This window comes from Osmerus eperlanus, chromosome 8, assembly GCF_963692335.1.
Source record: "Osmerus eperlanus chromosome 8, fOsmEpe2.1, whole genome shotgun sequence".
NCBI classification, from domain to species: domain Eukaryota; kingdom Metazoa; phylum Chordata; class Actinopteri; order Osmeriformes; family Osmeridae; genus Osmerus; species Osmerus eperlanus.
The window spans coordinates 12018013-12042197 of record NC_085025.1 but is presented as its reverse complement, the minus strand read 5'-3'; the positions used below and the strand labels follow the sequence as shown (position 1 = coordinate 12042197).

The following is a 24185-nucleotide window of genomic DNA, read 5'->3' as shown; positions in this document are numbered from 1 at the left end:
GCACAGTGGTGTTTCACAGTGGAAATCGCAGCAATAACTTCACCAATCCATTAAGCCTGCACTTTCTCTTGGTTTCGTAGGGGTCGTTAATGATAAAACACAAGAATAAAGACATCGAAAATGATGGCTTGTCAACAGTGAATGGTATACGTTTTTCCCTTAAAAGCAGCACTGATACAGCATGGACACTGACAGTTATTACCTACTCCGCAGAATAATGATGGGATGTCTTTAAATAGGCCTCAAACTGTCACACCTCATTAACAGGTGTTTGTTAAGAAGATGAAGCACAGAAGATGAAGCACTGTACACAACCTTTGTTTCTGAGCAGAGTACAGACTTCATCCAATCCTCTATTGTCTCCAACCACACAGGTACATTATTCAAGTGGGTGTAGTGAAAGAATAAGTCTCTCAACCATAAGAGTTTCAGTCACAAAATGTGTTTATGTTCAGCAGTTCCATAAAGCTGCGCAACTAATACAAGATACATGTCATTTGTCAGCCAGCCTCAAGCTGTAAACAAGCTTGCCTCAATGTATGTACAAAACACAACACACAAATTGAAGTGGGCCAGTAGAAGTGCAATACAACTATCTTGTATATATACAGTACAAGCGAGGCTGCACATCGCAGCAACAACAGTTAAATCATAGGACTTTTATATATTCAATAAATAGAACTGAAGAGCATTCCGTCCCTCAAAACATGTCAAAGGTCTTAGAAGCCTTCTGTGTTTACGTCATATCCCATTGCTACATTGTCGAAGAAGGCAAGAACTTGTTTCGGACCCTCCAGCTACCCTCCCAGTAGGTCAAATCCAGTGGCAAAATGCACTTCTGCATGGATGTTGGTGAAGTGGAACTATGGCTCATGCATAGAAGACAAGTTCGGGGATCTGGCCCCCTTGCACTCCCGTGCCATTGGTGCTGTCTGAGGAGCACTGGAACTGGAAGGTCACCTTCCCACACTGCACCTCCGTCATGCCTTCCTGTCCAAAGTAGCTCAGCTCGTTCCCATCCAGCACGGCACTGACCGTGTAGAAAGCGTCCTGTTCCACTTGGACGGGGTGCTCGAACCACACCGAGAACGTGCTGCTGGAACCGTCCGACACGAATGTGGTCAGGTTCTGCGCCAAGGTGGTCCCCTGGCGCTTCAGTTCGATCTTGACGCTGTACTCGGCCTTCCCGCCGCTCGAGCCGTACAGGCCCAGCCCGGCGATGAAGATCCGCTTGTCCACCGCAAACTGGATGCTGTCGCAGCGGCCCCGGTAGCGCCACTGGTTGCTCCGGTAGGCGGACGACTGGAAGCGGTGGCACCTCTGCGGGGCCAGGCCCGTCCTCTGCGCCAGGGGGAAGTCCAGCTTGGGCTTGTTGGCGGCCGTGTACCACAGGAAGACGTTGTGCGTCTCCTCCAGGGTCAGGACGTCCGACTGGGCCGCCCCGTCGGCAAACTCCTCCAGCGTCATGGTGGGAATGCGCACCATGTACAGCGCCTTGCCCAGCACGGCCCGCTTGTTGCGCGCCGTGGCCCCCAGCCCTTGCCTCCGGCACTCGGCCACGGCCCAGTCCAGCACAGCCTGGAAGACCACAGCCTCGCGCGTGTTGAGGGTCTCCCGGCGCAGGATGATCTCCAGGGTCTGCAGGTCGATCTCGCAGAAGCCGTCGGAGCGCAGCGCCAGCTCCGCCTGGGCGTCGATCACCTCCCAGCAGCGCTGCGTCAGGTCGGGCTCCTCGAAGAGGCGGCTCTGGGAGAGCAGCACGCAGGCGTTCTTGGCCTCCAGGCTGGTCTCCAGGAAGGTGACGCAGGCCTTGGCCAGGGCAGGCACGATGTACTTCTTGGCGGCGTACAGGGTGGCCAGCACCGTGTCCGCCTCCAGTTCAATCTCGTCGCTGTACATATACCTGTGGATTACATGAGGAATTGTAAATAGTCACGGATAAAATGAAGGTTTTTTGGGGGGTGTTGTGGGGATTTATGAACAATAACATTTGTGCTCCTGTCATAGGAAACTGTTACAGAGCAATAATTAAGGCTTTTATCGCTTAGTATGTCCTTTGCTTGCAATAATAGCAACATGCATAATGCATCACCATAAACTTGTTATTGCAAAAATAAAGATGAGATAAGAGACTGCTTTATTAATCCCTAAAGAGAATTGTGATTGAATAAGCCGATCACGGTTGCCACAAAATATTTTTCAAAAGGCTAGTCTGTATGGAGATGAGGTGTGGATTTGAGATTGAGATTGACATTTACTTACTTTAAGAGAATTAAGAAAGCAGCAGGCTCCACATCTGGAATATGAATCTCAGACTCCCCTTCCGCTAGGTCGCCATAAAACATGGCACCAAAAACGGAGCTTCCCACAGCCAATACATACTGTAATCATAGAAATGGAACATGTTAGTCTTTGTCCTATATGGAAAAACTAAAGACTTAAGTGTAACAGGTTTCAATGCTGTTCAAATGTCCAGTTACAACTTGTTGAGTTGTACTGGGAAGGCATGGCAACATGTGAATTACAGTATGACCTAAGAGGCCATGAGCTCAACAAGGGTAAGGTGTGTGGAAAAAATCTATTCAGCTCAAATTTGCCTCAGATTCTTGACCGACAAAATATGCTTGGCTGTAGATGTGTACAGGTTGAAGGCATGCTAACCTTGTGAGCTGGAACTTTCTGTGATTCGCCAGGAGGACCCACAATGAAATGTACATCTGCCATGTGTTCGTTATTGAACATCAAGGCATTCCTGAAAGAGGAAGATTATCTTTATTCAACAGCATCATGCATAAAGAATATAGGGCATGACATTTTATACTCACTAGACAGCAGCTTATGATTATGCAACGCCCTATCATATCGCATTAAAAAAACAATTTAAAATCAGCCCACACCTTTCTCGCAATGTCGGGTGAGTTGACTGCCAGCTGCTAGTCTCAACGTTGTTGTTGTTGATATTCTGCTGGGTAGCAGTCGTAGTCGGTACGGTCACCGTTTGGGTGACCTGGACGATGCTTTTTTTGCTGGCAGCAGTCACTGCGGCGTCGTTGCTGTTCGGGAGGTTGGTGTTGATGCTGGCAGGGTACAGTTCTGCAGCCATCTTCTTCTTCAAGGACAAAGTCACAATTTCATAGCATACTGGCAGCTTGCCGGACTGCTTCCCACCCTTTTTGGTCCTTTTCAAGGTTTCTGGAAGCAAAAGGAAAAATGTCAAAAACTTCATGATCCGGCCATAAAGGCAATCCGGGGGTGCTGGCATCAGCGAGCCAATCACCTGGCAACCGATTCACAAGTTGATGTAGACTACATAAAAATTGCTCGCAATAGATTTAAACAATTATTCCCACAGTGCCTTACGGTAGTAGTGTAATTAGTGTGATGAACTAGTGGGCCGTAAATCAAACTCCTACACACCCTGAAAATATTTGCACAGCAACATCAAAGTATCCGTCCAGTTGAATAATTCCAAAGCAGTTACAATCTCCTCTTTTCCATCGCATCCTGGATGTATACGAAAATTCACTTTACTCCCATATCAGTGTAATAAACTACCTCAGTTAAAAAGTGTTACAAAAGCCTCCACAATAGCTACAATGTCTCATATGTTATTTCCAAAGGCAAAGGAACGTGGAATTAAATTGTCGTTCACGATGTAGGCTATCCCATTCGTACTCCTGGAGTAGCTTGGAAGATTTTTAACCATATAATTGTAGATGCAGGAGTTTTGTCTACCAAAAGCTAACGCCCAGTTCCATATTGACAAATCAGAGTCATTTGGGCTTTGCACGTCAGTAGCCGTGAGGCACCTCCCACAGCTGATCTCTATTCCCTCTACAAAATGTATGGAGACGGATACGGGCTGCCTTTAACCCTTGCAGAATTGTTGACAACCGTAAACGTCATTACTCCAAATTGCCCCCAAATAGCACGCACAATGTTAACAATTAACAGTAGGCCATGCATACATGCTAATCAGATCTGTGTTATTTGCACGAATGAGTTAGAAATTTGGAGAAATAGGGGGTTTGTATACATAGGTCGGAAAGCCAGAAAGCCCACTGGCGAAGTTACTTGAAACTACAATGTAGTACTATTACTTGCAGCATAATTAACAGGAGTATGAAATATATGTATAGGAAACGACACCAAACATCTTATTTAATAGCGACACTTTTTTTCTATTTACAAAGAGTACTACGGCTCGCCAAATAGATGCAGTGCCGTGTACATCTGCAACGAAGTAGCCTACACACGTTCATGCGAATTGAATAAAGACATTACCCAGGCAACTCTGGCTTTCGTGTTTCTGCAGTTATGTTAAATTTGCGCAAGACTATGTTTCCAATGAATTTAGAGAAAGGTGAAACAGCCAATAGACCATAGTAAAAATACGCTGACTTCCAAATCGTAGGCTACAGGCTGTTCATTCGAAGTGGTGTCAACATAGCGTCAGGATCTTAAGCATTTAGATCCATCGGAAAACACAGCACAGCATTGTTTATAAACATTACCTTAAACCAAAGCGGGACGGCCGATTGACAGAGAAAAAAACATTCAGGTTTGGTTACTGGACGCTTGAACGCAGCCAGAAGCCATGTTAAATCCGTAGGACTAGAGAACCAGAAGGGGGGTTGGGCTTACTGTGTCCTGCATAACCTACGTTCTCAGACCGGTTTCCCAGCTTTCCAACAGAGGGCCGTGCCACTACAAAATGGAATCATTTTGGATGGGTCAAAAAACTGATGGTCTGAAATAAGCGGTTTAAACCCCAAACAATATCATACAATGGTGTCTTGCCTGGCATATTTAGCAGTAAGTGGTTTTTCGTAGTTACGAAGTACAAGATACATTGATATATAAAACTTGCATGGTCAAACTTATGTCTTACTCAATTCTGACAGATACATAGAGAAACCCCAAATGAACACTGATGCATTATGCTGTTCCTTTTTATATTATTTGATGTGTTTGTCACGCAAACCCATGAATCAATCAAAATAAACAAAAAAGTATTGCTCTGATAAGTTTCTTCCAATCTGTAGCATTTATTAATACTTTCTTCTCTTCTGATAATCGATCTACTATCTCTTTTTCCATCCGTAATTGAACATCTGTGAAGGTCAGTGGGAATACAGTATAGGTCACGGGCAGAAAGCTAGAAAATTAGGACAACTCCAGACTGAGCGTGCATCCTTGGTCGGACATGGCAACCCATGGAGAACTGTCCCCTTAGAGCAGCCCTGCTCCACAAAACGGACCCAGATTCTCCCTGAACTCAATAAGGACTTTAAAACCCCTGTGCCTCTCGGGCCCTTTGAGTTGAGGACATCAGTGAAAGGCGGCAGATGAAAACCAATGTCCTCTGCTCAATGGTTCATGGCTATGAGCTCACCAGATTGAGTTTCCATTCAGTAGCCCAGCTTCTGGAGCCGTACTTCAAAAAGAGGCCCCCAGTGGGATCCTATTTCCAACTTCAACTCCACAGTATCGAGGGGCCTTGAGCGAATGTCAGACTCACCTGGTCCTTTGAACCTTGACAGTTACAGTGGTCTTAATGTGAGCCAAGTACATTTGGCAAGAGTACATACATTTTTGTTCAGTCAAATGTTGTTTGGTTAGGAACGCAGAAAAAAATGCTTTATCAAGAGCAGTCAAATCTATCCATATTGCCTATGGTGGTCTCGCTGTATATAAGCATCTTAACGGAGACACACAAACAATGCGTGCAGTAGATGATAATGCTATCTGTCACCTTTACATTTCCAAAAGAAACGTAGGCGAATCTGGAGTAGGCAGCGGGCCGTCGGATGACGAATCGAGTGGACTCTCTAACGCCAGATATGGCCCTCTGTGTTCCAGACCCGTGTTTGTACATTCCCCGTTTTGCCCACATGCTGGAGTTTGGAGAGAAGACCCACGAGGTGTCCATGACAGCCCTGCGGCTGCTGCAGAGGATGAAGAGGGATTGGATGCACACGGGCCGCAGGCCCTCGGGGCTCTGCGGAGCAGGTACGGGGAACGGGTCACCGTAGCGATGACCTTTTGTTCGGGGGGGGGGGGGGTCATTTGAAATGGACCTTGCCATTTTCAGTTCGCGACGAGGTCCTTGCTTGGAAAGTGAGGACAGTTAAGAATCAAACACGCAGTCATTCCTTAATTCCTGGAGGATCCATTCTGAAAAGAAAAAAAAGATGCATGATTTACAGTTTTGCTAGCCTATTCCCAGATATGTTACTTATCCAACCATGCAAGGTCAGAGACTTATTTAATGGAACGGAGAAAATAAGATGCATTTCTGGATGATTTAACCAGTCCTGGAACACTCTGTTCCATATCAGCAGCTATAGATGCACACAGCCTCGGTTCTAAAGTGACACATTTAAGCCAGGGCACTGTGCAGTCAGCAAGATCCCTGCGCTCCTCACAAATAGCACAAACAACTTCCTCCCTGCGTATACATTCGCCTCTAAGTTTCAACCCACCAATATTTGTTCCTACAATATCTGAATAATTAATCATTTATCATGAATCATTGATGGTACTTCTCAAAAAAATCCTCGATTGAAGGATTCGAAGTTTGTAAGAGGACATTCTGGTTTCACTGTCACTGGGAGATTCAGTATAAACAGACAATCAGTGCCATAGAGTTCACAATAAAATATTAAAATAGCTCATCCATTGTATCAAAGAGTGAAAGGCTGGTGCTAGAAAGAATCGAAGTAGCTTCATATTTCTGCCAAAATGTCACCACACAGCCCGATTCCTCTCTTAAGATTTGCATACAAATGAACAATGAATGTTGCTCCTGGTTCGGTATGACGGGTGAAGTAAGAATGTAACTCCAGCTTCGAAAACTCCAGGTGGTGGAAGTGTTCACGTGACCATGAGAGCAGATCTCTAAACTTCTCCTCTCCGCTCCTCAAGCTCTGCTGGTGGCCGCACGGATGCACGAGTTCCACCGCACGGTCAAGGACGTCATCGGAGTGGTCAAGGTGTGCCAGGCCACTCTGAGGAAGAGGTGAGCGCTGGGAACGCTACTTCCGTCACCCTCCCCGTGCCTCTTTTCGAAAGTCTTAGTTCCTCAGAATCGTATTCGACCTCATTTTGCGGCGCGACTGACCAAACGGTTCTTCCTCTCTGTCGTCCAGATTGACCGAGTTTGAAGACACCCCGACCAGCCAGCTGACCATCGATGAGTTCATGCGGGTGGATCTGGAGCAGGAGTGCGACCCGCCCTCTTTTACCGCGGGCCAGCGGAAAGTTCGGATGCGCCAGGTATTTGTCTTGGCACCGCCTTTATTTACTACACTGTCCATAGTTACTGTAGCGATGAGCACACAGTAAGTGTGTCTTTTGCTAAGCATTGTTCTGACGGCAGACTATATTTAGCTTGACAGTTTCCCAGATACAGGTCAAGCTAAATCTCTGTCTAATGTTATACTTTCAATCAAGAACCTATCAACCCCATATGGTGTTATCCATCTAATTTAATATGACTTAACAACTTTTTATTTTTTATTTTTAGCTTGAGCACGAATTAGCCAAGAAGTTGGATGAGGTTCAAGGTAGGCTTTTCCCTGCACCCAGCTGACATGCGTCTACGCATGCAGGGATGAACATACGGATCAAATATGACAGCTGTCGTCATGCAGCGTAACAATCGGCTCTCCACTCCCAGGTGAAATCTGCACCTATCGAGACGAGATCGAGACCGAGCTGGAGAACAGCAGGCCGAAGCTGCGAGGGATTTATGCTTCCTACGCCAAAGAAACAGGTGTGTTCCTGCGTGCCTCTCCGCCCTTTATCATCCCCGTGTCTCCACATTGAACTCGGACGGACCAGAACAAGACACGCCACGTGTCATTTGGCTAAAGCACATTTCAAAGGACGTCGAGGTTCCGTGGGGGGGTTCAGTAATGTGTTCTCGATGCCATTCCCAATTCAAATTTACATTTAGCAGACGCTCTTATCCAGAGCGACTTACAGTAAGTACAGGGACATCCCCCCGAGGCAAGTAGGGTGAAGTGCCTTGCCCAGGGACACAACGTCATTTGACACAGCCTGGAATTGAACCGGCAACCTTCTGATTGGTAGCCCGATTCCCTAACCACTCAGCCACCTGACCCCCCATATTCACATCTGCTCCTCCAGACCCCCTGGTAGAAGGGCTATCCCAGAAGTCCGACCAACCCAGCCCCGAGGAACCAGAGCGCAACGATGACGAGCTGGAAGCGGCCGCCCAGCACCTCGAGCAGGACTTCATCTGCCAGGTGCTCCAGGAGGAGCAGGGGCTTGGCGGGCCGGGTGCGGTGGACGACGCGGAGGATGTCGGCCGAGTCGACGAGGCCCCTGCCCTCAAACACCCCTCCCTAGCCTCCATCCTGGGCTCCCTGCCCAGCGCTGCAAGCCTGGGCCTGGGCCTCTGCGATTCCATCCAGGAGTGTATCGCAGGGGACAAGGATAGCGGTGAGTGTATATATAACTCAAACCTAGCTCCAGTCTTGTCGCTTAAGAAGCCGAACGTGTTCGATTTTTGATGCTTCTTCATTAGAACTCGGCATCAACCTGATGGTGATGAATGTGGAGGTCAGGGTCTTCCTAAGCTCCCTACGTGGGAGAGATGTTGCTCAGTCGTTTGGGGGGGGGGGGAGCATTCACTCAAACACACCTCAACAACCTAGCTTTCCTGCCCGTTTCGGCCTCACCAATCACGTGTTCCTTCATTATGCATGAGCTCTGTGCTTTATTTTGCTCGCAGTATCATAAGATGACAGACGCCTGCTTCAGCGAAAGGGCTCTGATAGCGGTATTAGAAGGAGCTAATCCCACAGTCTCACTCAGTAATCAATATGGCGCTTCTTGGTTTCAGTGGCCAGGGAGATAGCCTGGCTGATAGCCCCGAGCAGCAGTCGTTCTGGATAAGATCCTGATAAATCTTCATTAATCTTCACGCCAGCCCAAACAGAGCCGTATAAAGGTCAGGTTGGAGACGATCCACGTTGTGGCCATATGCTGGGAGTTTGTGGAGAAGACGCTACGTCCATAACATTTACATTTAGTCATTTAGCAGACGCTCTTATCCAGAGCGACTTACAGTAAGTACAGGGACATTCCCCCGAGGCAAGTAGGGTGAAGTGCCTTGCCCAAGGACACAACGTCAGTTGGCATGACCGGGAATCGAACTGGCAACCTTTGGATTACTAGCCCGACTCCCTCACCGCTCAGCCACCTGACTCCATAAGAAGCAGTTGTCTTTCAGATCATTTGAAGCCACAGTGGTATGGTAGTCACATAGAAGCATAGCCATTGTAACATCAGCAAAACTCCCCGAATGTTTGCAGTGATTCCCCCCCCCCCCCCCCCCCTTCTTTTTGGTTGATATATTGTACCTAGGCTCTAAATTAAATATTTTCTTTGTTTGTTTTTACCACAAAACGACCACAAGACTTTTGAAGCATGGGGCCATTATACCCACTTAGCATCTCGCAGATAAGTGAATTGTTTTGGTGCTTCAATCAGTGTTCTTTTGTGAAGAGATTTGGTGGGGGTGGGAGGATTACATTTCGGAAACCTTGACAAAACGTTCAGCCCTAATGAGCCTGTGCCCTGGCATTAACCCATTGTTTGCTAAAATAAGCCGACTAGTTGTTTTCTGGAACGGATCTCAGTGTAGGTGCAAAAGAATGTGGGGTAAATTCTGACTTCCCAGAGCAGCAAGGTGTTTCTTAGTGGCATATGCATGACCATATATACACACATAATAACATATTCTTATTTTAGAGACCTGCAAACGCCTGGCAAATGCATGAGGGGATCAAAGCCCATACTTATATCCTCTGGGGCTTAATTAGCAAGCTCAATCAACCGTTTTCCACCAGCAATTAGTGTCAGCGCGTAGGTAGGTGGAACTAAAATACACAGATATGTATACCATGGGCATCGAATGGCCAGAATAAAAAAAGTGATCCACTGCTGCCCCTTGGTTCGATAATATCAGTTATATATATATACGTGATTTATGTGACTAGGTGTTGGTCTCGGGCGATCGCCTGCATGGTAAATGACACCAACTGAAATGGAAGCCTAACCCAGAGTACAGTCTGCGCTTCCAATGCAACCGCTCAGGATCAATGAGGAGCTCATAAAAGATAGCATTGATGAGCTCATATTCATGGGAGCCAACGAAGCCCTTGGATGGCGTTCAGCCGGCCATGGATTGCCATTTGGAGTGCTTTCTACAAAAGCCTGTGGTCTGATCAATGAGCGGTCTGGAACCTTCTATGTGGGTCACTCCATGTACAGCCAGCCTGATCCATCTCTTTCTATACTGTACACTGTGTACTGTATGTCTTTGAGCTTTTTGTGGGGAGATTTATGTTAAGATCTTTCATTTGTCATTGTTTGACTGGTGCGGTGTGGTCAAACCAGGACACATTTCCAAATATTTCTGAAAGAAATGAAGGAAAATGACATAATTCAGAAGTTTTTGTTTTGTTTTCTCACAACACAACGTTGTATTTAATTTTTCCATAGAACCTGTCCATATCAAGATCTTTATAGTAGGTATGAAGCTTGCAGGTTTGGCGAGCACATTATAACATCCACACCTGCTGTGTTTGAAGTATGGACATGACCGCTTGGCCGTGACCCCTTGCTGACCTCCCATTTCCGTAGCCACTCTCACTGAGCCAGTAAAGCAACTGTGCTCGACAGTCAAACAAGGCTTCAACAGTATTTTTCTGTTCCAAGGGCTTAAATGTGTGCTCAAGTAGCCTGGTGCTGCTACTTGAAACCAGCAAATATCCAACATGGAAGGGTTGCTGGATAGCCTGGAGGTGACATCTTAATCTGTATTACCGGGTGGTGGTAAGGAATTTGATAGGAAGGAATGTGATAGTACCTCTGTGGTTTGTTTCTTTTTGCTGCCTTGCAATGCCTCTAAACCCCCCCTCAGTTTTGTCTTTCCCAGTGGAGTCTAAAAGAAAATGTCTGCTGCTCTCTCCTATTGACCCCCCCCCCCCCCAAAAAAAAAAAAAAAAAAAACCTGGCAGGATAAAATGCAGTTATGCATTGATGTTTATGGTTGGCAGGCTAGCTGTATGTAGCGAGAGATATTATACCCTGTCATCATTGTCCTTGCGAGCATGAAGCTGATGACTCAGGACAGACAGCGGCTGGAGAGAGGCAGCCTCTTTGGCGACGTTAGGCCCGAGGACTCGTAAACAAGGATTTACTGGCCGTGCCAACACTGGGGGATAAATCTCTTTCTCCCACCCACACAGCAATATGGGCATGAGCTCAGCATCTTGCTCACTTTAGGCTCCTGTGTGTGTGTGTGTGTGCGTGTCTGTTCGTGTGTGTGTGTCAGCAGTTGTGTTTCTTAGCTTGTCTCTTTCAACTGCCTGTGTGTCTTGTTCATGTGTATGCACATATGTGTATGTCTACCCCTGTCTGTATTGGCTGTAAATCTGTTAGTGTGTGTGTGTGTGTGGCAGCGACGTCCCACGTGCTCCTCCGAGTTGACAGTCCGGGGCCGTCTCTCTGCAGGCTGTCCGGGTCACAGCGGCTCTGCGGTTATTTGCAGTCCCGATTCTCCCTCAGCAACCTGGCACCGCTAAGTGCAACTGCCCTTCTCTGACACTCCGGAATGAGCCAAAATGTCCAACGCGACTACCTCGTTCGAACCCGACAAACCTATTTAAAGCAGACCCATTTCCCAAGGAGAGAGGACACTTTGAAGTCTTTTAAGAAGATGTCCCCCCCCCCTCCCTTTTCCTACAACGTTCTAACTAGTTCATGCTGATGTCATCCAAATGTCTTTTCAAGCACCTGGAGCGGAGGAGACGAGGCCCGCATTAACACGATGACGATGAATCATCCCCCGTCTTCGTCGGATGTCAACCGTCACTCGTGCAGTCGCTCATTTCTCATTGGAGGGATGCATTTGTAGGCATCAGACAGGGAGTCAGGTGGCTGAGCGGTTAGAGAATCAGGCCAGTAATCCGAAGGTCGCTGGTTCGATTCCTGGCCGTGTCGAATGACGTTTTGTCCTTGGGCAAGGCACATCACCCTACTTGCCTCGGGGGAATGTCCCTGTACTTACTGTAAGTCGCTCTGGATAAGAGCGTCTGCTAAATGACTAAATATAAATGTAGGCGTGTTCAATCCCTCCCCCATCACACCCATATAGCCCACACAGAGGCTAGGCAGTGTCCAAGAGGACCCAGTAAGACTTTAGAATACTGGTGAATGATCTGAGCCAACCTGGGGATCTTTAGATCTTCTATTTCAAGAGTTGTAATGAACTTTATGCGAACCCTATCATTTTTGGAGCGAAATCAGAGCTGACACGCTGTGAGGACAGCGTTGAGCTTTTCTTCCCATGAACTACTGTATTTAAAGGGCTGACTGGCTGGCTCTGTTTGGAAAATTACAACCCTTGCTCATCAAGAGACAGCTTCATGATTCGGTTGGGAGTCCAAAGTGACAGTGTCAGGCAGCTGTTGTCGTACAGGGAGAGTCAGTGGCAGTTGTACAGGTCCCATTTTAGAGATCCACAATGTCAGTTCAAAGGAGCATTTCTAAATAGTAAATAAAGACCTTGTAAGAGGGTTCAATTCAATTAATAATACAGTTATTAACTAAGCTTAATTCGATATTTTCCCCAAACATATTTAAGTTATATTGTAATCGAGACCATTCTGTTTGTTCTTGTTTTCCCATGACTGCACTACAATAATACAAATGGATAAAAGCCATTAGCTTTCAGTGCTTCAGATTAGCATTACGTACGGATCACATTAGCCGAGTTCACACAGAAAACCCAGAGTGAGAATGCTGCTGTGGACTCACTGCCGCTCTCCCCTCCATTGTCCTCTACCAGAGTGGCAAGGTGTGTTGACGGGAAAGGGCGTCTGGCCCCCTCCTGACCCCTGCCGTGATGCAATTAGACAGCTGCTCGGCCGCCCGGCCCCACCCTGCTGCCCGTGACATCACAGCTGCCACTGCGTTCAGCCTGCAACCTGCCCCTCGGTCTTAAAGGGGAAGGCAGGGCTTGGCCCCGCTTGCACGTCTTTTGAGGCATGCGGCTCGTCGATATTAACGTACATAGTAACTCACAGACCACCCTAACCACACACCACGCACCGTTTACACGTAAATAACGTGCCCAAACAGGAGCCGCTTTGTGTGTGACATCAAGCTCATTGATTCAGACTGGAATCATGTTTTGAACTTATGCCTCTCCTGAGCCCATTGATGACTCACTCATCCTCCCTGAGAAATCGACTTGTCCGTGTATGTCACTGTGTACATACGTCCTTGTTTATTAGAACGGCCCCCCCTTGTTTTTGTCGTATTGAGAGCGTGTTTACGCAGTCTGCGCTGGCCTTTCTGTGCGGGTCTGACAGCTTTCCGATCGAGTCGATTTAAAAGGAAGAGGGAGAGACAAGCCCTGCCTCCTACCACTCCTGGTCCTTACAATACAGAGGGTCTGAACACAGAACCCCGGTGTCCAGAGGAACATACGCAATACTTGAGTGATACTGTAAGGACAGCATCGCCGTATTATCATGTAATAGGCTAGGTTAATAGGACATGTGAACACGACGCGTTGCCAATAGCCTCTGCTGAATTTGTGTTACAGCGTTTAGCAAACATTTCCCATGCACTAGGAATCCAGGAAGTCGGTTATGAAAAAGTCGAAATTTAATGGGTGAGATAACAACACACATAAAAATACTAATTGCCTTTAGCACTGTTCTCATCTCTGTGTACACTCTGTTTATTAGGCAGTGTTCTGCACTCAATGTTCTAGGTTGCCAAACCAGAGAATGGCATAGTTATATTTTGTTTTGTTTGTGTGCTATTCCTCCTCACCAACGGCCGCCCCCCCCCATCACATGTTCCAAACAGCGTTTGACCTCAAATGCCTACAAACTCCGCCCACATACATGCACACACACACACACTTTTTCATTAGTGGCATATCTCGCTGCATGCGCAGAAGAGAAGCTTTTTACGCCCGCGACCCTTGACTTGAGCCACGCACATGAGATCCTTGCTCATTTAGACGGTGGATCCTCTTGCCTTCCCCTTTACCCCAACTCGGCGGTCCCATCACGTCGATTCATTCACTCGTTCACACGGACGCCCCCGCAGCCTCGACACGAGGGCCACACTTATTGTTGATAAACGCGTTGTTATTGACATAATTGCTTATGTAAATGGGGTTTATGATCAGTTAAGTGCACAGCCATAGCGGGAAACCGGCTGTGCCTGGGAATATGCTGACTGTTGTGGATGCTGCCTCGGGGCAGCGAGATGCCAGCTTGGCTCTCGTCTCGGCCTCCAACCGCTCTGAAGTCAGCTCACGTAACCAGCGCACCCCAACCCCCCACCCCCCCATGCTTATTGTATCTTTTCATAGGCCACAGTGTTTAGTGTCTGTTTGATTTACATTGCAAATGTGTTGCGGGGCTTAAGTCCGGACTATGGGAATGTGTTGTGTTTTGTTTGCGCGACATATATGGGAACGCGAGAATCTTACCGCACATTCCAAGTGGTCTAGATGGAGGAATGTGCTGGAAGTACGTAAGACTTTCCAAATACACCCAGCTTCCTGTGCTCTGCTCACTTACCACCTATCGCATATGATCGCTCTGGATAAGAGTGTCTGCTAAATGACTAAAAAATGACTAAAATATGAGGGTAGAGCTTGGGAGTCCTCGGTAGTCAGCATGTTTACAGCTATTTTTCATGTTGTCAGTCCATGCTTTTGAACATCTCTGTTCCGCATGGAGTCTCCATGCTGAGCCCGTTGTCTCCTTCATATTCAGAAATCGTCCTTGCTGACTACACAGTCTATGCACACCCACATGGACACACACCGACACACACACACACAGTCCTGTTGGTAGTCCATACATCCTAGCTGTCTGTCTACTCCGTCACACCATCTAATGACCCCAGGGTGACCCTTCAGCTATTAGGGAGGTGGTGTGTTGGATATGGAAGTTGCTGGCAGCCCTAGCCCCAACAGCAGGCAGGTATGGATAGTGGTGTCCCTGGCCAAGATGTTGAGAATATGTGAAAAGGCGGCTGTTCCACTTGCTCTGGGAGACAAGCGTCCCCAATTTTATTTTGTAACATCTGCTCTACTTACCGGTAAATATCCTACGTAAAAGTTGTTTACTTAGATCTCTTGCCTCAGATGTCTGTACAAAGAAGAAGAAAGACAAATATTTCACAAATGCATTCCGTATTCTGAAGGCACTGTGAAGGAAAATATGGCCAAATGAATTTGACCTGTTATGATATTTCCAAAGAACAGGACAGGTTCACTGATGCACCTGCCCACCAAAGTAAATTCCTCGTTTGTGTGCACTTACTTGGCGATGAAACTTGATTCGGATTTGGATTCTGATGCTGCATTCGGACCTGAATTCACTGCAACGCTCATCTGAATAATCCCCCTGAAGTAAATGAGCACCCCCATCCCCCACTTCACCCTGACTGCTATTTCCATCCCAGAAAGACTGTGCTGTATTAGGAACTAAAGTGTCCTGGTCCCTCATCACACACTCACACACACATGACAGCATAAGGAAGACTTAAGATGGCTGACAGATTGTGACCCATATCTTCCCCTCACCACAGATTTTTCCCAACCCCATTCTCATGTGGTCCCTTGATCTGAGTCAACGTTGGCAGTTTAAAGCGTGTCTTGTTTTTTTGTTTTTTTCATGCATGCCATTTTTCATTTGCCTTTTCTGACTCCAATAATACAATGCTTTACAATAAGTACGCATCGGTGCTTCTTCTCTAAAGTTCTATATATACTTGATGGACTGATGTTCAGTTCATTCTTGTTCTTGTTTGACGGTCCTAAATCAGAGCTTGCATGACATTTAAATCTTTGAAGCTGAAATAGGTTTCAAAAGATTCCTGTATGTGAGGAGCTGTAAAGTCCTATGTATCTAGGTAACGTTACAAAATGAGAAACAGCGCAGTGCAGTTCTTGTCTGAACTTCTCGCTTTCCTCCAGCTCAAGTTTGATTGACCTGAATTTGTTGACAGTGATTTCACAAAATAAGCCAAGGTGGAAGGCCCGCCTCACTAAAGGCGACTGGTTGGAAAAATATTGGCTGGCCCAGGATTGGCTGGCCCAGGATTGGCTGGAAAGTAGCAGGACACTCCAGAAGTTTGAAATTCCACTGGCACTGAGCTGTCTGTGTTGCTAAACAACTCTCAGACGGCCTCAGTAGCTTACACGACAAAAGCCTTTTTTTACTGTAAAAAGTCCTACCTATTGGACCTTTTAAGTGTTTTAACAATGTTGTATTTCTGAAATAAATTTGACCCTAATTCATACACTACACTACTGGAAGGCTACACCAGATGTACATTGGAGGGAATTTATCAATGGACTTCCCCCATCGGTTACGAATGTGGCAAGGGATTACTGACTTAGTTGGCAAAACAGTTGAAAAGAATACTATTAAAGGTGTTTGCAGTATCCCCACGTAGTAAGAAACTCCACAAAGATTCCTTGAGAAGAAATCGGGCCACTCAAATATCGCCATCCTGCACCGTGCCGTCATTTTCATAGCGGGTAATTATCAGGGAAGCTTGTCTTTGTCAAACAAAGGAAGTCTTTTGAAGTCATGTTCTCAGAAGAGGAGACTAAAGATGTTGGAAGAATGCCAGGGCTGAATGCTTCTCGAAATGGAAGCGCCGAACTGTTTCCGAGGTGTCTGAGACTATGTACTTAAAGTTACTTTACTTGTGTCGCGGTGGTGTGAAATGTGTCTCAGCGTCTGGGTGAATATAGTGTTTTGATGAAAGAAGATACATGATTAATTTGCCTTTGAAAGGCTTGTTCTTGTTTGTAGACACTCGCGTTCCAGTTGATGCTGCGCAGTGCAGAAATTGTCAACGTTGTCTGTGTGTGTGGAAACATGGAGGCATGGAACACGAAGACGCTAGTTCCAGCTGTTGTAACACACTCCATCGACAGTGACACCTTGTCTGTGGTGTGTTGGTGAAATGTAATTGCATCAAGAGGGTTCGTGCTGGACTAGTGCAAAACCTTCCCACATCGTGTCACCAGGAGCAGGTGTGGTCCTAATGGTCGAAGAAGGAATCCGCCAGGGGGGGGGAAGTTTGTGACCTCTTTTGACCCTGTTCAGAAATGTCTGCTCAGTGGTCACTAACTTCCAGGAGAATCAATCATTGTCAAACACTTTCCCCTTCATGTGGTTCCTTGACCTTCAGTTATTAGGCCGGCGATTTTGAGAAAATACAGTTTTGTACTATTTTTGACTAAAATATCCCCCATCCAATAAATTGCCTTGTCGGACAGAGATAGTGCAGAGTGAGGGGGAAACATTGGGGAGAGAGGAAGCGGAGGACATGCAGGAAATGGCCTGTGCTGGATTCAGGCCTCAGCCTATGTGGTAGGCACACACCGGGACAACTTTAGTTACAGGATGTAAATTTAAGACCAATTAACGATTTACGGTGTGATTTCATAAATGAGAAAATGGGAAAATGGGCCTTAATGTCCGTTATAATACCGGTAATTTAAAAATATCAAAATGACGGCATAACAATATAGAACATGTAACAGGGTTGTTCTTTTTACCATCTTGTCAAGTTCACGTAGTTGGTGTGCTCTTGAATAATCAAATCAAATCAAATTTATTTGTATAGCCCTTTTTACACGCAAGCATGTCACAGAGGGCTTCACATATGCCCATAGAACTGCCCCTCAACCAACCTAAACCCTCAAGGAAGACAAGGAAAAACTCCCAAAAAACTCTCAACAGGAGAAAAAAAAAAATGGAAGAAACCTTGGGAGGAGCAATTCAGAGAGGGATCCCCTCCTCCAGAGACGGTTGGTGGGAGAGAGGAGCAGAACACAGGCTAAACATAGTCATACAGTGTCGATGGGTTTTTAAAACACCAAAATCCATTATTCAACTTTATAGATGTAGGACAGGACCGGGAGACTCGCGACCAGGTCCAGCGTTGGCTGACCGACGACCAGGCAGGTGCTGACAACTCAAACCCCCCACACCACAAGGGATGTGTGTGGGGGGGGGGACAGAGAGAGGAGAGCAGGGATTAGAGAATGCCAGGAGCAGCTAACAGTTACAGTCATAATAGAATGAGATCCCCACCGGTCAAGTGTGGACTGGTGCAGCAATTTAACAGAGCAAAAAAGGGGAATTTGATGCAACCCCACACACCAAGACAGCGACAGCCCCCCTCATTTGGAACATGAAATCTGTTCCAGGGGAAGAGAACTCTAAAATAAGTTATACTTAAAGAATAAGGATGGAAACAACCCGTCCCCCGTTGCCTCCAACTAGTAACATACTTACCTTTAACAGTCGTAGAATTGACTAAACAATAACGTTTTTAACCTAATTTTAAACGTCGAAACAGTATCAGACTCCCTAATTGAGACGGGTAGTTTATTCCAGAGAAGAGGCGCTCTATATGAGAACGCCCTACCTCCAGCTGTTTTTAATAAACGTGTTACAATGAGTACCAAGGAATTTATCTCCAAAACAAAATCCTTTTAGCTCACAGCTAAGTCCATTAAGCCATTCAAGCAGCTTCTGCATTATTGATGCTACTACAGCAAATAGTGTGGCAAGTCATTGTCTTGCAAAACTCGACTCCACTCAAGCAGAGAGATAATCTTCTTGTTTGATATGAAAATGGACTCTGGCGAATTACCTTTCTGTGCCATAAAAGCACAATTGCACAACAAGGTTCACTAGATTCCGAGAAGGGCACAACCATGTGTCGTTTCCCACTACCCGTCCCCATGTACTGTGTGGCCTCGAAAAATATGTTTTGTAATTTTAAGACTTCAATAGAACACCAATGTAGAGCTACCTTATAAAACATAAAGCAAGGATGTTATTAGAGGACGATAGTGATTTCTTCTATTTTGTGGCCCTTTGACAGATGAAAAGTCAGAGAGTGGAGAGCTGGACCTGGATGGGATTGACGATAAGGAGATTGACAAGGTAGGCCACACGTTTCACAGATGAGTTTAAAATAAGAATTTAGTCAATTATAATCCCCCCCCCCCCTATACTCAATTAATCTACCGAAGTCCCCGCTTGCAGTTCATAAACGATTTGGGAATATTAAAAGGTGAAGAAGACTTGAGAAGATAATGACCCCAGTATCTAATCCACATAATCCATCATGCAGCTCAATTTTCACTCAGCTCTCTAATACCTTTCCTCCCTCCCTTCCTCTCCTTCCCTCCTCCCTCCCTTCCTCTCCTTCCCTCCTCCCTTCCCTCCTTCCTTCCTTCCTCTCCTTCCTTCCTACCTCTGTCCCTCCCTTCCTCTCCTTCCTTCTTTCCTTCCTTCACACAGTACATCCTCAACGATAAAGAAGTGAGGACTAAGACGCAGCTCTGGATGAAGCAGAACGAAGAATATCTGAAGGAACAGAAAGGTAAACCCAATGCCCTCTCGTAAGAATCTCAATATTCATGCTGCTTGCGGCCTTGTTAAGTCCACCAGCAGGCTTATGCAGTATTCATCTGCCAGCTCATAGGGTCGAACACACCGAGCTTTGTGGAAACTAACCGGCCTCTTTCTTGTGGAACTGCACTGTTAGACCTCAGTAATTTAGAGCTCAGTACATGAAAGTTATCTTCTAAATGTATGGAGCCCATGTAGATTTACTAGAACAATTAATGAGATGTATTTAGTTACCTTTCCCTAAGTGGCTGAATGGACAGTTGCCAAGGAATGAGTCATTTTCAAATACTTGTCTCCGAGCGGAACTTTCCAATTCACTTGTTATCCCAATGAACAGCATCTTTTTGTACGGTGCTTTTCTTGCAGAGAAGGAGGAGAGGATAGCTAAGGAGAAGCAGCAAGGCACCTACAAGGAGAAGGTAAGCACAGCCCGTCAGTGCGCCATGTTTGTTTGTGCGCCTGCACGCGTTCGGAGAAAGGAACCCCGAGCGAACCGCGGCAGGCGCACGTAGAGGAGCGCGTCTGTGGTCCCGTGGTGCCGTGCCATGCACTGGGCCTGGCCCAAGCAGACACAAAACAGCTGTGTCTACGCCGGCGCATATTTTCCACTTGAGCCGAGTCAGGACCGGGCTTCTCTTGTTACACTGCACCGCTCTCCAGAGACCCGGCCTGTTAGCGGTAGCCGCGGCCCAGCGCTAACCTGTCTGGCCTGACATCCTAGCTGCAGCTTCCAACCAATGGGGGGGGGGGGGGGGGAGCCACACAGCAGCAGATGCCTAATGAAGTGAGGAAAGGGCCTGATACCTATTCCAGAACCTTCAGGCTTCAAGGTTGTGGTCCAAAAGCAGGAAGTGAATTTCCCCCATGCTAAGACATTGTAGCATATAACTAACCACGGTCTTTGGAGATGGCGGGTGAGGAGTGACAGCAGCGGGGAAATCTTTCAGCGGCCTGATAATAAGCCTGTCATCTCACCGATGAGAGACTTGCCTGACTTCATGCTTCCCAACCCCCGAGGAAAAGAACACGTTTTTATTGGACTAATAAGACACTTGACAAGCCACTGTTGTTGCTGCTGTTTCATGACAGTGAAGAGCACCTGGAAGAATGGAAGCCCATTGTGTATTTAGATTATTTGTTGTCATATGTACTGGCATACATGTATGCACAAACATCCGTACATGCAACTACACACTCAAGGATAATTATCTGAGAAAGATATGCTGTATACAACTATGTGAGTGACAGTATTCCTCTGCTTAGTAAACAGTCCATAGGCCTAAATCTGTTGGAGAAAAAAGTGTTTTTCCCCAGATAACTGGGCTGCATTTACCAAAGCACAAACCTTTGAAACGGAAAGTAATGTCTGCCTCACTTCTCCAAATATTTCCTGGAAATAGTACCAAAATATGACTTCGATTTACTATAACTGCTCATGGGTTTATCTATACATTTTCTTTTTCGTAAAATGTTTGTCAGATCTGCATTTAAAAAAAAAACAATAAACGGTACAGCTACTTACCTCTGCTCCCCTTTCCAACAGCCTAAAAAGTCCAAGAAGCGAGAGCCCATCCGGGCCAGCACGGCTGGCGAGGCCATCGAGAAAATGCTTGAGCAGAAGAAGATCTCCTCCAAGATCAACTACGAGGTGCTGCGCGACCTCAACAGCAAGGGCAGCGGCAACAGCAGCCCCACCAGATCCACGGCAGAAGGCCCCACCAGCGGAGCGGGCCGCAAGAAGCTGACCCGGAGGAAGAAACAGCCCAACAAGGCCAACGTCGGCCTGGCCGCCACTACAAGCATCATGGGGAAAAGGTAGGAAACCCGACAAAGGGACCGGGAACTGTTTGGAACCTTCGTACGGTCAGAATACACGTGTTTGTTTTGGGTCCACAACGCAGCCCCATTGCTGATGGAGGCGTGAGATTCAAGCATTGGTTTTTATGGAATGCTGTTGTCTTGTTTGGTTGGTACGGTTTGACCGAAGATGTGTTTCGATGAGAAGGGGAATTTGGTAGCAAATGACTAGTAGCTCCCATCTTAAGAAGGAAGAGTAAAGTGACATTAGAACAAAGGAAAATTTTTGAAATCTCAGGTAGGCTATTTAGTTGAAAGCACGGTTAAAGCAAGAGATTGTTTTGTGTGCCTGTATCTACCTTTAAGATCAGGCAAACAGGATATTTGTCAAAATGAGCAGGGAGAATCTCTTAATGGGGCAAAGTTGTGGCGTAAAGATTCTCCATAGCCTCTGGAACACACTTCTCAGACACCCACGGTCAATTTCCTCGGCGTGGATCACCCGGGCAAAGGTTAAAGAGACAGTCTCGGGCCCGCCCACGCCAGTCTCTTCTGAGGTGTCAGTCTCTGGTCACCTCAGCATCCCCCCAGTGCATGCTGGGCTACCGTCTCTCCGTCCAATTAATCCTTCTGAGCAAAACTCAGGCCACCCTCATGAGGAATATAATGAACAGGAAGCAGTCAGAACTCCGAGATCACGACTTTCTGCTCCTGAGATGATGTTTTTTTTTCTTTTTTTGTTCGCCATCGCGGTCCTGGTCCTTACATTAATGATAATTACCTTCGGAGGTTAATGAATTCTGAATGGGTGATGAAAATGAGACGCGAGTCACGGCTGGAGAGGGTTGATGAGAGACGGCTGATAAAATTGCATGAACCCCCCCTCCACCACCACCACCTCCCCTCCCCCCTCCTCCCCCCCAGCGCTCCCTCACCACGGTCTCAGGTGTCGACGCATCTCTCCTATTCGGCTCCCCTCCCCTACATAGACAGAGTCTCATGTCCTCATTCAGAGTGCATGCTGAGTTCTAATTCAATTTCGCTCTCCGAGCAACGAACCAGATGCTGGAACCTCATGTACATGATAATTAGGATGATAAATTACATGTAATAGACGTATTTTATTCCACGGCTACCGAATGCATAATTTTGGGGGGGTACATGGTCCTCATGATTGTGCATGGCCCCTGTGTCACATACAGATTGCACAGACATGCAAACAGCCCACAGGCCAACAGATGGGCTCGGTGCTACAAGTCTGACCATGATTGCCTCATTAAAGTTCAATTGGTGAATATTTAAAAGGAAAGATGGCCTGACTTGATATGTGGTACAGGAATGACTAGTATGTCAAATTATGTAGGCTATGTGGAATCTCTTTTCTCTAAATGCAGTTTTTAATGATCTTACTTATCTTTCTTACTTACTTAGATTTATTTATTTAAATGTACCAGGCTACAATAGTAGATTAGGCTTAGGCTAAAGCAATGCAAATAACTTCGGTCTAATGCTTCAACTCTTGGATTAGGGAGTTTGGAGATGTGAATTTGCTTGTTAGACTTAGTATTTCAGTCCGTTTCATCAGTTTCTTCTTGCGCTCAAGTCTGTGTTTACGTGGCTTGTTGTGTAAACCACGTGAGACAACTGTGAGGAATAGCTTCGGTTCGATGCAGGATGATGTCATGTTTTTTCCCATTCAGTATTGGACCACGTCCGGGTAACAAAGCAAATCCCCCCCCCTAAAGTAGTCCTCTAAATGCAAGTCACCAGCAACGCATTCAAGTCAGTGTCACACAAACTCGCTCAGCTCAGCTCCTCGTTCCGTTTCGTCTCTCTGTTTGTCAGAGGCAATTTAGTGCTCTCCTTAAATGCTTTCTCACCATATGAGTGGGGGAAAAGGACGATCCAGGAGGATCAGCCTGCTCTCAAATCCGGCCCGCTGGCCATGGCTATCCCTGAGCTTGCGGTGTGTTTTAAAAGCCCCCAGGAGGAGTCGGCTCAAGTGGAGACGAAGGGGAGCCTGACAGCAAATCCATTGTCTTGTCTGATTCAGTTGGCTAGTGCGCACCCGTGCCAATGCCCCTCCCTGACGATAATACACACCTTCACCCCTCCCCCTCCTTTCTCCTGGGATCCCTCTCACTTTGCATGGCTCCCATTTTTCCAGATCTTTCCCTCACATCTGCGTTGGATTGTATTTTGTCACCAAATTCAAAGGCATTTCTCGGCATGCGAAGCTCGAGCTGCCTGTCGGTCTGAGCCGTTGCACTACCTCACATGGGTGAGTGACGTGAGGAAATCCTCGAGCAGAAGGAAACCTTATCGACATGAAAGCAACAGAGAGAAGCACAAAGTACCTCACGTTTCTCCTCGCACTTACGCTAAAAACGGTCCCACTCGCTGTCGTGACTGTGAGCTATCCGGTCCCTTACTGCCTCACTTTGAGTTCTCTCCGTGAGACAGCGAGTGTGTTCGTCCAAGTACACGCTCCCAGTGCTTTTCCCACAGCCACAGTCATGTGGAAATCTCCTCTCCCCTCCTCCCCTCCACTCCTCTCCAAGTCCTCTACCAGCTGTCAGACTAAGCCCCCTCTGCGCCCACCAAAACTAACAAAGATGGAAAAGCACTCTTCCAGAGAAGGGCAAAGCTAATTGCCCCTATTGGTCTTTGTTCCTCAACAGCTCAAATCCCCCGCCCCCCCCCCCATCTCCTCTCCTCATGATCTTTTTTATTTATAAAAACTACTCTGGTCAATTGTCTGGAGACAGGTTTTATGTGTGAATCATAACCGACTTTGGCAGCGGAGTCTCTGTGAAGTTCTCTTTTCACGGAGCCCCAGAAGAGCACCTTTTCAGCCGCATAGTCCCCCGC

The 24185-nt window shown here is 46.7% G+C and overlaps 2 protein-coding genes across 6 annotated transcripts in view; one reads left to right on the top strand and one right to left on the bottom strand.

Annotated features, from left to right (window-relative positions):
- Positions 1 to 24185, top strand: part of brf1b (BRF1 RNA polymerase III transcription initiation factor subunit b) — a 47641-nt gene that overhangs the window by 9279 nt on the left and 14177 nt on the right. For all 3 annotated transcript variants that reach the window (XR_009930939.1, XM_062467587.1, XM_062467588.1), the window contains 10 exons: positions 5863 to 6012; positions 6928 to 7021; positions 7152 to 7278; positions 7529 to 7568; positions 7682 to 7777; positions 8155 to 8469; positions 18985 to 19046; positions 19407 to 19488; positions 19884 to 19936; positions 21061 to 21332. Coding sequence is in view for 2 of the 3 variants with exons in the window: in XM_062467587.1 (XP_062323571.1) it covers positions 5863 to 6012; positions 6928 to 7021; positions 7152 to 7278; positions 7529 to 7568; positions 7682 to 7777; positions 8155 to 8469; positions 18985 to 19046; positions 19407 to 19488; positions 19884 to 19936; positions 21061 to 21332 (1291 nt within the window). In the remaining variant the exon portion in view is untranslated. The remainder of the gene's footprint in view (positions 1 to 5862; positions 6013 to 6927; positions 7022 to 7151; positions 7279 to 7528; positions 7569 to 7681; positions 7778 to 8154; positions 8470 to 18984; positions 19047 to 19406; positions 19489 to 19883; positions 19937 to 21060; positions 21333 to 24185) is intronic.
- btbd6b (BTB (POZ) domain containing 6b) lies at positions 427 to 4669 on the bottom strand. 3 transcript variants are annotated; one of them, XM_062467757.1, is made up of 5 exons: positions 4515 to 4669; positions 2898 to 3192; positions 2662 to 2752; positions 2263 to 2381; positions 427 to 1903 (listed from the first exon to the last, which is right to left on the bottom strand). In XM_062467757.1, exons 2-5 carry the CDS (start codon positions 3101 to 3103, stop codon positions 871 to 873), a joined length of 1449 nt encoding a protein of 482 aa, XP_062323741.1. In that variant the 5' UTR covers positions 3104 to 3192; positions 4515 to 4669; the 3' UTR covers positions 427 to 870. The 3 variants fall into 3 exon arrangements, with proteins under 3 accessions (XP_062323741.1, XP_062323740.1, XP_062323739.1); XM_062467756.1 differs by lacking the exon at positions 4515 to 4669 and adding an exon at positions 3418 to 4476; XM_062467755.1 differs by lacking the exon at positions 4515 to 4669 and having other exon boundaries at positions 2898 to 4476.